This window comes from Microcaecilia unicolor, chromosome 2, assembly GCF_901765095.1.
Source record: "Microcaecilia unicolor chromosome 2, aMicUni1.1, whole genome shotgun sequence".
NCBI lineage: Eukaryota > Metazoa > Chordata > Amphibia > Gymnophiona > Siphonopidae > Microcaecilia > Microcaecilia unicolor.
The window spans coordinates 158078459-158094449 of NC_044032.1; the positions used below are offsets into that span (position 1 = coordinate 158078459).

At 41.3% G+C, this 15991-nt stretch overlaps 1 protein-coding gene across 4 annotated transcripts in view; it reads left to right on the forward strand.

Moving 5' to 3' along the window:
• PAM (peptidylglycine alpha-amidating monooxygenase) overlaps window positions 1-15991 on the forward strand; it is a 553254-nt gene that overhangs the window by 368513 nt on the left and 168750 nt on the right. For all 4 annotated transcript variants that reach the window (XM_030193423.1, XM_030193421.1, XM_030193424.1 and 1 more), the window contains exon 10: window positions 15868-15948. In XM_030193423.1, coding sequence (XP_030049283.1) covers window positions 15868-15948 — 81 coding nt within the window. The remainder of the gene's footprint in view (window positions 1-15867; window positions 15949-15991) is intronic.

Below are 15991 nucleotides of genomic sequence, written 5' to 3' on the forward strand. Positions count from 1 at the left end.
TTGGTTTTCTTCTTATCTCTCCCAGCGTACCTTTAGTGCATACTCTAGTGGATCCTCTTCTACTTCTATCCCACTGTCAGTTGGTGTACCTCAAGGATCTGTCCTGGGACCTCTTCTTTTCTCCATCTATACTTCTTCCCTTGGTACTCTGATCTCATCCCATGGTTTTCAGTATCATCTTTACGCTGATGACTCCCAGATCTACCTCTCCACACCAGAAATCTCATCTGAAATTCAGGCCAAAGTATCAGCCTGCCTGCTGCCTGGATGTCTCAGCACCATCTGAAACTAAACATGACCAAGACTGAGCTTCTTATGTTTCCCCCTAAACCAACCTCTCCTCCTCCCCAATTCTCTATTTCTGTGGATAGGACTCTCATCCTTCCTGTCTCATCAGCTCGTAACCTTGGGGTCATCTTCGACTCCTCCCTCTCCTTCTCTGCACATATTCAACAGACTGCTAAAACCTGTCGTTTCTTTCTCTATAATATCACCAAAATTCGCCCTTTCCTTTCTGAGCACACTTACCAGAACCCTCATCCACACTCTTATCACCTCTCGCCTAGGCTATTGCAACTTGCTTCTCACAGGTTTCCCACTAAGCCATCTCTCTCCTCTTCAAACTGTTCAAAATTCTGCTGCACGACTAATATTCCACCAGTGTCATTATGCTCATATTAGACCTCTCCTCAAGTCACTTCACAGGTTTCCTATCCGTTTCCGCATACAGTTCAAACTCCTCTTATTGGGTGGGACCAGGCTGCTGGCGTTGGCATTTAAAAAAGAGATAGAGCAGCTTTTAAACTAGAAATGGGGGGAAGGCCGACAGTCGCTCAAAAGCGCATGGTTCGGGAAAAGGTATCTTGCAAAGATACCTCACAAACAGGGAAGATAGGGTTTCTGGATAGTGAGGTTGCACAACAGACCGTGGTAGGCCAGGTGCCCTTAAATACAACTAAAGATCAGACAAAAGATGTCAAATCAATAGTGTCAGGTACTAAGCATCATGCAAATAAGAACAACAAACATACTCTGAAATGTCTATATGCAAATGCTAGGAGTCTAAGAAATAAGATGGGAGAGTTGGAATATATTGCACTAAATGAAAAATTGGATATAATAGGCATTACTGAGACCTGGTGGAAGGAGGATAACCAGTGGGACACTGTCATACCGGGGTACAAAGTATATCGTAATGATAGGGTGGACCGGACTGGTGGAGGGGTAGCATTGTATATTAACGAGAGCCTTGACTCAGATAGATTACAAATTCAGCAGGACACAAATCACACCTTTGAATCACTGTGGGTTGAAATTCCATGTATAAAAGGGAAAAAAAATGGTGATAGGAGTGTACTACCGTCCGCCTCGCCAGGATGAGCAGGTAGACACAGAAATGATAAAAGAAATCAGAGACGCGAACAAAATGGGCAATGTGATAATAATGGGTGACTTCAATTATCCAAATATAGACTGGGTAAATGTAACATCGGGACACGCTACAGAGATACAATTCCTTGATGAAATCAAGGACAGCTTTATGGAGCAACTGGTGCAGGAGCCGACGAGAGAAGGAAAAATTCTAGACTTGGTCCTTAGTGGAGTGCATGATCTGGTGAGGAACGTTATGGTACTGGGGCCGCTTGATAACAGTGACCATAATATGATCAGTTTTGACATCGACCTTGAAGTAACTGTACACAGAAAGTCAAATACGTTAGCGTTTAACTTTAAAAAAGGAGACTATGATAAAATGAGAAGAACGGTAAAAAAAAAACTTAGGGGGGCAACTGAGAGAGTAAAAACTGTACAACAGGCGTGGACGCTGTTCAAAAATACCATCCTAGAGGCCCAGGCCATACATATTCCGCGAATTAGAAAAGAAAGACAGAAGTCCAAAAGACACCCGGCCTGGTTGAAAAGTGAGGTGAAGGAAGCTATTAGGGCTAAAAGAAACGCCTTCAGAAAATGGAAGAAGGAACCGTCTGAAAATAACAAGAAACAGCATAAGGAGTGTCAGAGCAAATGCAAGGCGCAGATTAAGAAGGCCAAGAGGGAGTATGAAAAAAAGATAGCATTAGAGGCAAAAAAACATAGTAAAAAATTTTTTCGGTATATTAAAAGCAGGAAGCCGGCAAAAGAATCGGTTGGGCCGCTGGACGACCGAGGGGTAAAAGGGGCGATCAAGGAAGACAAAGACGTAGCGGAGAGACTGAATGAATTCTTTGCTTCGGTCTTCACCGAGGAAGATTTGGGTGGGATACCGGTGTCGGAAATGGTATTTCAAGCGGACGAGTCGGAAAAACTTACTGACTTCACGGTAAACCTGGAGGACGTAATGGGGCAGTTCGGCAAACTGAAGAGTAGCAAATCTCCTGGACCGGATGGTATTCATCCTAGAGTACTGATAGAACTGAAAAACGAGCTTGCGGAGCTACTGCTAGTGATATGCAACTAATCCTTAAAATCGAGCGTGGTACCGGAAGATTGGAAGGTGGCCAATGTAACGCCCATTTTTAAAAAAGGCTCCAGGGGAGATCCGGGAAATTATAGACCGGTGAGTCTGACGTCGGTGCCGGGGAAAATGGTAGAGGCTATTATTAAAAACAAAATTACAGAGCACATCCGAGGACATGGATTACCGAGACCGAGTCAGCATGGCTTTTGTGTGGGGAAATCTTGCCTGAACAATTTACTTCAATTCTTTGAAGGAGTGAACAAACATGTGGACAAAGGGGAGTCGGTTGATATTGTGTATCTGGATTTTCAAAAGGCGTTTGACAAGGTACCTCATGAAAGGCTACAGAGGAAATTGGAGGGTCATGGGATAGGAGGAAATGTCCTATTGTGGATTAAAAACTGGTTGAAGGATAGGAAACAGAGAGTGGGGTTAAATGGGCAGTATTGACAATGGAGAAGGGTAGTTAGTGGGGTTCCTCAGTGGTCCGTGCTAGGACCGCTGCTTTTTAATATATTTATAAATGATTTAGAGATGGGAGTAACTAGCGAGGTAATTAAATTTGCTGATGACACAAAGTTATTCAAAGTCGTTAAATCGCGACAGGATTGTGAAAAATTACAAGAGGACCTTACAAGACTGGGAGACTGGGCGGCTAAATGGCAGATGATGTTTAATGTGAGCAAGTGCAAGGTGATGCATGTGGGAAAAAAGAACCCGAATTATAGCTACGTCATGCAAGGTTCCACGTTAGGAGTTACGGACCAAGAAAGGGATCTGGGTGTCGTCATCAATAACACACTGAAACCTTCTGCTCAGTGTGCTGCTGCGGCTAAGAAAGCGAATAGAATGTTGAGTATTATTAGGAAAGGTATGGAAAACAGGTGTGAGGATGTTATAATGCCATTGTATCGCTCCATGGTGCGACCGCACCTTGAGTATTGTGTTCAATTCTGGTCGCCGCATCTCAAGAAAGATATAGTAGAATTGGAAAAGGTGCAGCGAAGGGCGACTAAAATGATAGCGGGGATGGGACGACTTCCCTATGAAGAAAGACTAAGGAGGCTAGGGCTATACACGCTTTCCAAAAATACTAGGACTAGGGGGCATGCGATGAAACTACAGTATAGTAAATTTAAAACAAATCGGAGAAAATGTTTCTTCACCCAACGTGTAATTAAACTCTGGAATTCGTTGCCGGAGAAAGTGGTGAAGGTGGTTAGCTTAGCAGAGTTTAAAAAGGGGTTGGACGGATTCCTAAAGGACAAGTCCATAAACCGCTACTAAACGGACTTGGAAAAATCCAGAATTCCAGGAATAACATGTATAGAATGTTTGTACGTTTGGGAAGCTTGCCAGGTGCCCTTGGCCTGGATTGGCTGCTGTCGTGGACAGGATGCTGGGCTCGATGGACCCTTGGTCTTTTCCCAGTATGGCATTACTTATGTACTTATGTAAGTGCATTCACTCTGTGGCTCCTCAGTACCTCTCCACTCTCATCTCTCTCTACATTCCTCCTTGGGGATTCCGTTCACTGGGTAAATCTCTCTTATCTGCACCCTTCTCCTCCACTGCTAAATCCAGACTCCGTTCCTTTTATCTTGCTGCACCTTATGCCTGGAATAGACTTCCTGAGCCGGTACATCAAGCTCCATCTCTGGCCATCTTCAAATCTAAGCTAAAAGCAAACCTTTTTGATGCTGCTTTTAACTCCTAACCCTTGTTCACGTGTTCAGAACCCTTATTTTATCATTCTCACTTTAATATTCCCTTATCTCTCGTTTGTCCTGTTTGTCTGTCCTAATTAGATTGTAAGCTCTGTCGAGCAGGGACTGTCTCTTCATGTTCAAGTGTACAGCGCTGTGTACGTCTGGTAGCTCTATAGAAATGATGATGAGTAGTAGTAGTAAACCCCAAAACTTTGGTTAAATCAGATGGGTCTAGAAGGGTGAGATCTTTGATGTCATCTGCATATATGGAAAGTATCAGGTCAAGGGACTGAATGTGTGTAAGCAGGCGAGCCAAAAAAAATGTTGAAAAAGACAGGGGTCAAAATGGATCCCTGTGGCAATATTCCCTCTAAGTGGAGTGTGTGAGCAATTGCTCATACATTTTAGGAGTGTCTCTCACATATTTTACGTGGTCACTCACAAAAATACTGACCCAAATTTCAATCAAAATTAAACTATAAATATTAAATAAAAATTAAACTAAATCAATTACCGACCTGATTTAAATGAGTTTCAAATAATATGCTGTTGTTTTTTTGTCGCTTCTGGTCTCCTGACCTGCATTACTAATACTGGTGCTCAAAAATAGTTGGTTTTTAAAACTTGTTGCTGACACAAAAAAAAATGTGCATGTACCAGGCCACTCCTTAAAGGTAACATTGCCCAGTGGTATGCCACAAGATATTGGGAAAATATGAGAGAGGGTATCTTGCTAATGTACTGAGTACATTCGATCTGATAAGTATGAGTAAAACCATTTAAGTGCAGTATCCAAGATCCCTATATCTTGTAATCTGTGCAACAGGAGGGGAGTGGTCAACAAGATCAAATGTAGCAGAACGATCAAGGGACAAAAGAACTGCAGGATTGTCATGGTCTAAGTGGTATTGGATAAATATAGAGATGCCGATAAGTGTAGTCTCTGTACTGTGATGATGTTGGCAACGTGTCTGATTGGGGTGAAGTAAATTAGTTTTCAATAAAATCAGCCAGTTGTGAAAAAAAAGATTGTAGAATTTTGAGATAAAGAGGCAATTAGAAGTTAGGTGGTAGTTTGTGCAGGAGAAAAAAAATCTTGAGCCGGGTCCTTAATGACTGGGCGAATATGGACTATTTTCCACAAAGGAGGTACACTTCCCTTCGACAGGCTTGACGTATAACCATATGGGACTAAATTCTATAAATGGTGCCAAAAAAAAATAGCACTTAGCACTATTATTACTACTACTTAACATTTCTAGAGCGCTACTAGGGTTACGCAGCGCTGTACAATTTAACAAAGAGAAACAGTCCCTGCTCAAAGAGCTTACAATCTAATAGACAAGTGAACGGTCGGTCCGATAGGGGCAGTCAAATTGGGGCAGTCTGGATTCACTGAACAGTAAGGGTTAGGTGCCGAACGCAGCATTGAAGAGGTGGGCTTTAAGCAAAGACTTGAAGACGGGCAGGGAGGGGGCTTGGCGTAAGGGTTCAGGAAGGTTGTTCCAAGCATAGGGTGAGGCGAGGCAGAATGAGCGGAGCCTGGAGTTGGCAGTGGTGGAGAAGGGTACTGAGAGGAGGGATTTATCCTGTGAACGGAGGTTACGGGCGGGAACGTAAGGGGAGATGAGGGTAGAAAGATAGTGAGGGGCAGCAGACTGAGTGCATTTGTAGGTAAGAAGGAGAAGCTTGAATTGAATGCGGTATCTGATCGGAAGCCAGTGAAGTGACCTGAGGAGAGGGGTGATATGAGTATATTGGTTCTGGCGGAATATGAGACGTGCAGCAGAGTTCTGAACAGATTGAAGGGGGGATAGATGGCTAAGTGGGAGGCTGGTGAGGAGTAAGTTTCAGTAGTCCAGGCGAGAGGTAATGAGAGCGTGGACGAGAGTTCGGGTGGTGTGTTCAGAGAGGAAAGGGCGAATTTTACTGATGTTAAAGAGGAAGAAGCGACAGGTCTTGGCTATCTGCTGGATATGCGCAGAGAAGGAGAGAGAGGAGTCAAAGATGACTCCGAGGTTGCGGGCAGATGAGACGGGGAGGATGAGGGTGTTATCAACTGAGATAGAAAGTGGAGGAAGAGGAGAAGTGGGTTTTGGTGGAAAGACGATAAGCTCGGTCTTGGACATGTTCAGTTTCAGGTGGCGGTTGGACATCCAGGCAGCAATGTCGGATAAGCAAGCTGATACCTTTGCCTGGGTCTCCGCGGTGATGTCTGGTGTGGAGAGATACAGTTGGGTGTCATCAGCATAGAGATGATACTGGAAACCATGAGATGAGATCAGGGAGCCCAGGGAAGAGGTGTAGATTGAGAAGAGAAGGGGTCCAAGGACCGATCCCTGGGGAACACCAACAGAGAGCGGGATGGGGGTGGAGGAAGATCCATGAGAGTGAGCTTAAATTTAAGCACCGTTTGTAGAATAGCAGTTAGCACCTGAAACTGCAACTACATTTAGATGCGACCATTTATACCAATGAAACAGTGATGCAAATCCCCTGCCTAAATTTGGTGCAGATCTCCTTTATTCTATAACAATGTGCATAAATTAAAGGAATACCCCCAATCTGCTTATGACCCTCCCATGGCTGCACCCCTTTTTGGACCTGTGTATATGTGGATCCTGCACGTAAATTTTAATTAAATCTAATTGGCATGAATAATTTTGCTTGTTAAAATCTCAATTACCGGTGCTAATTGGCTCGTTCAGTTAAATTGGGCACATGTACAAATTTGCACGTGCAATTTTTAGTGACTTTTACAGAATTTGTGAGATGATGTAGGAAAGGGGCATGGATAAGAAGTAGCACTTTAGACTAGATGGGAGTGGGTTATTGGATGCTGTGGCAATCTTTATCATATCCAGAACTTTAGTTACAGTGAGCGTGGAAGGAAGATTAAATGCAGAAAGGGCTACAAGGAGAACTCCGAGGAGGAGGATTGCACTGAGTTATCTGCTTTGTATTGTATTTTGCTGTACTTCGTTGAATATGATATTGGTAGATTTTTAAGTTGTATTTTAATTATATTAATGAATTCGTAATCTGCATTGAACTTGTGCACAGTTATGTGGACAATATGTAGTGATATATTACATTTCATCTTGTTTTATTGTGAGTTAATGCATGGCAAATAAGCATAAGATACACAAAAAATAATAGAACAAAGCACTGTATACAGTGCAAGTCTATCAGCCAGTGTAAGTGGACAATAGTAATATAGTAGATGACGGCAGATAACTGTACAGTCCGTCCAGTCTGCCCAACAAGATAAACTCATTGTATATGATACTTTATATGTATACCTGACCTTGATTTGTCCTTTTCAGGGGCACAGACCATAGAAGTCTGCCCAGCACTGGCTTTGCTTCCCAATTACTGGTATTGCCACCAAATCTCTGCTATGCTTCTGGATCCATTCCTTCTAAACAGGATTCCTTTTTGTTTATACCGTGCAGTTTTGAATTCCGTTACCATTTTCATTCACCACCTCCTGCAGGAGAGTATTCCAAGTATCTACCACTCACTCCGTGAAAAAATATTTCCTGACATTATTGCTGAGTCTGTCCCCCTTCAGCCTCAAATCATGTCCCCTGGTTCTACCACCAGAATATAGCTGTGGTTAACTCTTGTAAACCTCATAACTCTCCCATCCTCCCCCCTCCCCATCATCACCTCCCTGGATGACCGAACAGAAACACAGAATCGAGCAAAAGGAACGGTTGCTTTCTAAAAAGGGAGGAAAAATGGTTCTTACTCCTCCTCCCCACTGTCAACCATGGGATCAGCAGAAGAAAGAAGAAGAAAAAAAAAGGTGTGTGTGGTGTAGGGGGGTAGAAAGAACCCATCTTCGAGTTTCAAGATGGCGATCTAGCAGGACGTGCGACAAAGACGCTCCCGAAAATTACTCTACAACGGACTTTTTCCTGTTGAACCATGCTGAAAAGGAAAGGGAAGCCGAGGGGCCCACCCGTCCCGAAGCAGATCCCTTCCTTGCCTAGGCAGCAGTCTTTGTATGCATTTTTGGTTTCTACTCCGGTACCGGGCGTTTCCACTAGCGGGGAAAGGAAGAGCCCTGCTCAGGAGAGCGATTTATCGCTCAGCCCTCTGGGACCGTTGACCCCGACGACGACGCGTGCACCCGGAAGCGTTGTACTGACCGTCGAAGACAGAATGGGATCGAAGGAGTGGCGCGCTCCGGAGGCAATAGCGACGCCAAATTCAACTCTAGGATCGGCGCAGGGAGCCCAGTGATTGCTCGGGACAACGGTGGGGGAAACCATGGAGGAACCGCCGATAACAGCAACACAGGAGGAAATTACCTCCTGTGTCTTGGCGATGCAGCCCCTGGTTAAACCTCACGAGGTCTCGCTGGAGACGATTTGGACGGCTTTAGAATCTCTCCACAAGGTCTGTACCTCATTTATTACTGTCTCCTTGAATAATTCAACGCAGATAAACTTTTTAAAAAGTCAGACTGAAGGGTTGTTGAAAAAGCAAACTGACTTGGAAGGACAATTAGGAAAAATTTCTCAACAACAATCATTAATTTCAGGGGACCGAATACTAATTCACAGGAAACTAGAGAATCTTGAAAATCAATCAAGAAACCTGAACTTAAGATTGTTAAATTTTCCAAAATCTAAATTTGTCACTCCCAAGGATATGTTTGAAAAATTTTTGAAAGAGGTATTCAAATACCCCAAACAATCATTACCTCCACTTCAAAAAATCTATTATCTGGAAATGAAGATTCCCCCACAAAAAGATGTTCCTAAACCTGATTTACCTGAGAAATTGGACTTAACAAATTTTCTGGAGCAATCAATGGATAATTCAGAGACTAGAGCAACCTTAATTGTAACATTCGTTTTCCTACAAGATAAAGAATCTTTAATGAGACTTTATTTTAAAAATATTCATCCGGATTTCAAAGGAAGCAAGGTCTCTATATTTCCAGATATTGCACGATGGACACAACAGAGGCGAAAAAAATTTCTGGATATGAAACAGGAATCTCTTACAATTGGGGCGATATTCCAGTTACGATTTCCGTGTAAATGCATGTTGATATTTAAGGAGAAAAAATATATATTTTTTGAACCTGAACAATTGCGGTCTTTCCTTGATATGAAGAGGAACCAGGCCTTAATCCAAACACCAAGTCCCGAAAATATTTAAAGAACCGCTGCTAGTATACTTTAATTTACTTATTTCTTATGCTAACTTCCTTTGGCTTTATACCGTCATGAATCCACCATTTTATATTAGTGGACTATAATTCCATTTCTTAAGAAAATTTCTTTGTAATAATATTCTTTATATGTTCTTTGAAGCCTGAAATGGATGTATCTATTCAAAGAGATATATCTTTGTTTAATTTGAAATTAATAAAGAAATTTAAATTAGAAAAAAGAAAGAGCCCATCTTCAAACCCAAACCACCTATATTACAAGGTATTGAGAACCAAACCATGTTCTCTCCGAGACAAAGAATTTAAGTAGATTTGCCAAATAGACAAAAAAGATTTCTTCCTCCTCAGGTAGGACTCTGCTGACCATTGCTCCAACAACATAAGGGCATGAAAATGGTTGCACCAACTTCAAAAAGAAGGTGACTCTTTACTAATCCACACTCTTAAGATTGTGGTTTTGCATATTAATCCTTCTTTCTAAATCAGAAGTTGCGTGCTCCTCCTTTGTTAAGTAATCAAATTATATTAAATTAAATAACTGAGCGTTTGTCCTGGGAATGGGTAAGTGTGATTTTATTCAAAGGTTCATGTATTTTATTTTAGTAAAACCTAATCAAGAATGAAATATGTGAAATGTGTCCCCACTGTCAAATTCTTACTTCCCTCTGGATGCCTGGATATCTTAACACATCTCTGTCCCTGGCTCCTATGTGAAGCAAGGATCTTGGAAGATCTCAGTTGGTCCCAGTTGCTTTTTGAAGATGCAGTGACAATTAGTACAATAAATATTTGAAGGGAAATGTTCACATGATAAAGTTTATCATAGAGATGAATTTGGATGAATTGCTTTCACGGCAAAGTATCTCTGTGTCTTAGAAGAAGTTTAGAAGTTGTGTGAGTCTCCCTCTCTTCTTTCCTGGCTAAACCTGGACAGTTTACCATCACAGGTAGTGGAGATCAGGACTGTATATAAATTTTAAAAAGTATGGAACATACACAGATCATCTCTGAGGGAGAGGAAGAGATCGTAGATGGTACTGATAGGTAGATTAGATATGTTATTTTCTGCTTTTCTCACCTCTTCCTTCCTGATATCCTAAAAAAGCAGATTATACTTAATGGAGTCTACTGCTCCTGTTTTTACTTCTGCCTCTTCTCATGGTCTGTCTACACAGTGATAATATCCCATACTATGTGGAGAGATATTTGTTCTCCAGAACTGTTACTTCCTTCCTTAAAGGAGCCAAATTTATATTCTTTTGCAGTCCAAAGTCTTTCCCAGCAAATGGATGAAACTTCCTATTTGCAATGCCCAGAGAGCTGTAGGTCACACTTAGGCCAAATGGGTCCAACCAGCCTTGCTAAATTGTCTTGTAGGATTCAGACAACATGTGAAGCCCAATTTTGCTTAAATCATCTAGATACAAAAAGGAACTTCCAAGTTGGGACATTAAAAATTTGAAAGGTGCTTTACAAGGGGTTTGCTGAAAACAGAACTTTCTGAAGCATACTTAAGCTTCACAAAAAACGTATATTTGGCAGCACATATAGTGGGAATGGCTATTTTACAAAAAAAAAAGTTCACAATTAATTGCATCACTTGGAGCTCTGAATGTGTAGAAGCATCACTTTCACATGTAAGCAGCAGATTGTGCAGTCTGTGCATATTAAATGCCAGATTTCATGAAATTGCATAGAAGCAGAAATGATGGCAGATAAAGACCATATGGCCTATCCAGTCTGTCCATCCATACTGTCTACTATCCCTTCCCTAAGCTACAAAACTGAAATATTTGGCCTTTTCTGGTGGTTTTGAATGTTGCTGACTTCCTTCTTCATTTACTCCTCAGAGTTTCAGGTCCAAGCAGGTAATTAACACTTATGTAAACCTTGGAACAGGTATAAATGCTAACTGGGAAATTTTAGGAAGCATATGTGTATTTCCATTGCAAAAAAATAAATTGATGTATACTTATTAGGTCTGTACAGAAAATGCTTCCTTCAAAACTGGCATACATATGTAAGTAGCAGGTTTTCTAAATTGGCTGCTTAAAAAGTGTATGATCATTTGTACCTGTGAATCAACTTTTTCCCTCTTTTATTGAAACACTTTTCCAAAAAAACAAAACAGAGAAAGAGAAACAATAAACAAAGATAAAGCAATAGACTCCTCTCCAAACTGAGAAGAAAAACTGAAAAATGAAATATATAAAAGGAAATTAAAAAGTTACACCTTAACTAACATTACATATCTTTCCAAAGATAAATTATCATAAAAATGAATTATGTAATCTCCACTTTCCCCTTATTAGCAATAAACCCTTCTAATTGCATTGTTTCAAAGAAAACGAAAATGATTCCCAGAATAAGAAATTTAAGGGGCCCTTTTACTAAAAGCCCTAATGTGCGATTAGCATGCCAAAAAAGGCTTACTACAAAACATTTAAATGTTTTGCACCAGTTTACCTGTACACACTAATTGGGCATTATTTATATTTTTCTAATTTTTTCCAGAGGAAGTGTACTTTAGGTGGGGAATGGGCATGGAGGCATTATCCAGCCAGCAGGTCTGATTAGTGTGAGCTAACTGAATAATGGTGCCCAAAGATAGGCGCACAAGTGGTGATAGTTTAAATGATAAAAAATATTCAATTTATTCTAATTACGTATGTAATGAAATTTATATATAAGCAGTATTCAAAAGTACACATTATTAAAACATGCTGCAAATTACAGTTAAGTATAATCTCCAAGAAACTTTTTCCCCTAAAATATATTTTTTTAAAGTTCTGAGTAATGGCAAATTTGTTTATATAATTAAATGTTAGCTTGTGAGTTTGTTCAATATGTATAACCCTTACTCCACCCTTAATCTAAATGTGAGATCCTTAGATGCTATTCGAACCAGAGCATTTCACTGAATCCTATTTGCACAGGTGTTCTTGAGACACTTGAGTTGGCTTAGCAAACAGTAGGCATATAGACTACTTGGCATGTAGAAATCATTCTAATAAGAGGTCAGCTTTCTTCAGAGGTGTACTTAACAATCTTTGGGGAATCGGAGGGTACAAAAGAAGGATGGAGAAAAGGAGGCATGGAAGCCATGTCTCAGCAAAGGGGGCTTAAGGGATACTCCTGTTTGCCTAATGTTCAACTCTAAGACTTCCATGCTGCCTAATGTTCAACTCTAAGACTTCCAGCCTAACAGCATAGTCATCTCACTGTCCTCATGCAGATCTACCTGCTACTCAAGAAAATCTTTGAGCCAGCCAGGAAGCCTGATCCTAGATCTTCTGATCTGTAAGCAGATGCGTTATCCAATATTTTTATCGTGTGAGCATGGCTTCCTAATCCGTTCTGGTGACCCCACAGCCAGTCAGATTTCAAGATATCGGAGAATGAATATGCATGAGATAAAGTTGCATACAGTGGAGATTGTGTATGCAAATTTAACTCATATTGTAGATATCCTGAAATGCCAACTAGCTATGGATAGGTTTGGGAAGCCCTTTCCAGTGCCATTTACACAGAGAGTTTAGAAAGATTAGATTAGAAAGACACATTGTCTTTGCAACCCCCATAGTGTTTTAAAATAGCCTTAATAGGTACCAGTGTAATTTGTTTATTTATCAAACAAAGGTAAATCCTCTGGCTTACTTGTCAAAAGTCATGTTTCCAGAAATAGTACACTTTCATGAAGGTTAATATGTTGGAAACAACATAATCTAAATGCCCTCTATCACAGGGTGGTATATATTTATTTATTTAGATTTTGCTTACACCTTTTTCAGTAGTAACTCAAGGTGAGTTACATTCAGGTATCTTGGCTATTTCTCTGTCCCAGGAGGGCTCACAATCTAAGTTTGTACCTGAGGCAATGGAGGGTTAGGTGACTTGCCCAAGATCACAAGGAGCAGCAGTGGGATTTGAACAGGCCACCTCTGGATTGCAAGACTGGTGCTCTAACCAGTAGGCCACTCCTCCACTCCATATAGTATGCTTATTACTCTTATAAAAGGGCTACTTTTCACACATGCTCTTTGTACTGTCTGGCACTGACTTCCTTTAATGTATGGCCAGCTGGAAGATTCTTGGCTAGTAATTAGCTGTAAATCTCCAGCAAGCTGCCTTGCAGGTGCTAGCTGAAGTCCTGATGCATCTGAATGAGTTTAGCAGTCCTTAGTCACTGATGAGTGTATTATCCATGCTGACCTGAATAAGCCCAGGGCTCTTCTTTGAAGCTGATCAATGATTATGCAGTCCCTTATCGAAAGCTCTAATAATGCAGTATCTGCTTTTAATTGCTCAGCTGTAATGCCTCTTTTTTTTTTTTTTTTTTGAATGGTCTTTGTTATATATTTATATGTGAGCAGAGCACTGAAAAGGATGTTTGGCTGTTTCTTAGCGTGTAATAAAAAGCAAAACAAAACTTTGAATTCCTTTAAAACATTAGTGAGCTTTCAAAGATTTTATGCCTTCTTACGATGTAAGAGCATATGGAGTATTCTGAATTCTCATTTTTGGTTGGTTGTTTATTTATAAATATTTATTTATTTATGAATAGGTTCTCCCAAGGTGGTGTACAGCAGGTACAGTTTAATATAAACCTTACAAGTTTGTTAACAGCATAACAGTAGTAAAATGACCAAATATATAAATACTCTCAGGGGTCCTTTTACTAACCTGCTGGGTAAAAAGTAGTGTGAATGCGTGAAATTGGTGCACGATAGGCCACATTTTACTGTGACTGGGAAAAAGGGCTTTTTTAAATGGAGGCTGTAAGTGGCCGTGTGGTAAAATCAAAAGTATCACACGTCTGTTTACTGCCTGAGAACTTACCGCCACCCATTGACTTAGCAGTAAGGGCTCATGCGCTACTCATACGGTAATCAGGCAGCGTGCACCAATTTGGCCACGCTGCCTATTACCGCTGCGAACACCCCCGCAGTAGAAATTAGAAAAATATTTTTTACCACAGGAAACAGCACATGCCAACATCAAAACTACCGCAGGGTGCCCATTCGGTGCATACAGCCCTACTGCTGCTTAGTAAAAGGATCCCTCAATGAGGAAAACCTGGAAATAGCAAATTGAAAACCAGTAATAGGACTAACATGAAATAGTATACACACTTAACATCATTGAAGAACAGTCATATAACAGAAATATGAAAAAGTCATTACAATACAAATACCATAAAAGACATCTTGAAAGGACAGTCATATAACATAGATATGATACAGTCAGGCTTATTTTGAAAGAGAAGGGCGCCCATCTTCTGCCACAAATCGGGAGATGGGTGTCCTCTCAGGGTCGCCCAAATCGACATAATCGAAAGCCGATTTTTGGGTGCCCTCAACTGCTTTCCGTCGCGGGGACGACCAAGTGGTCACAACCCCCTCCCACCCTAAAAAAAAACTTAAATTTTTTTTTTTTTGCCAGCCTCAGATGTTATACCCAGCTCCATGACAGCAGTATGCAGGTCCCTGGAGCAGTTTTAGTGGGTGCAGTGCACTTCAGGCAGGCGGACCCAGGCCCATCCCCTCCTACCGGTTACACTTGTGGTAGTAAATGTGAGCCCTTCAAAACCCACCAGAAACCCATTGTACCCACATGTAGGTGCCCCCCTTCACCCCTTAGAGTTATGGTAGTGGTGTGGGGAGTGGGTTTTTTAGGAGGTTTGGGGGGCTCAGCACCCAAGGTAAGGGAGCTATGCACCTAGGAGCAATTTGTGAAGTCCACTGCAGTGCCCCCTGGTGTGCCCAGTTGGTGTCCTGACATATGAGGGGGACCAGTGCGCTATGAATGCTGGCTCCTCCCACAACCAAAGGGCTTGGATTTGGTCGTTTCTGAGATGGGTGTCCTCGGTTTCCTTTATCACCGAAAATTGGGGACGACCATCTCTAAGGTCGACCAAATGTGGAGATTTGGGCGTCCCCGACCGTATTATTGGAAAGAAATATGGTCGCCCATCTTATTTTGATAATATGGGTTTCCCTGCCCCTTTGCCGGGACATCCTACGAGGGCGGCCCCAGGAAAACTTGGGCACCCTGTTCGATTATGCCCCTCAGTGTCAGCATAATACCAGAAAAAACCCTTAATACACACACGTTAGAATGGGGATGGGCAACCTGCACCCCTGGACCGAATACAGCCCACCATTAAATGTTATGCAGCCCGTGAGATCATGGAAAATTTGCACAGAAAATGTTATTAACTGTATTTTGCAAATATTTTCATAGTAGCTACTTTGTTTCTGTCATTTTTAGCTACATTTTTACATATTTATCACAAAAGGTCTGTGGAATTCTGTGTATTTCTAGTTCTGAAATTACATAATGTTGTGGCCTTCTGAGTGAAAGGGTTGCCCACCCAGCATTCAGATAACATAGGCATGATGCTTATGCTGTTCTTACAATACAAAGTAGCTGAGGGGGCCATTATGCTTGAACAAAACCAGAGAGGAGTATATGTGAACAAATAATGCTGTTTTCTTGTCATTTTCTAGAGGTTTATGCTGATGTTGCGTGCCCATATAAAAATTATCCAATGTATCCATTTGCCTATAGAGTTCACACTCACCATTTAGGTAAGTATTACTTACATAATGCATGTATATGCTTCATTGAGAT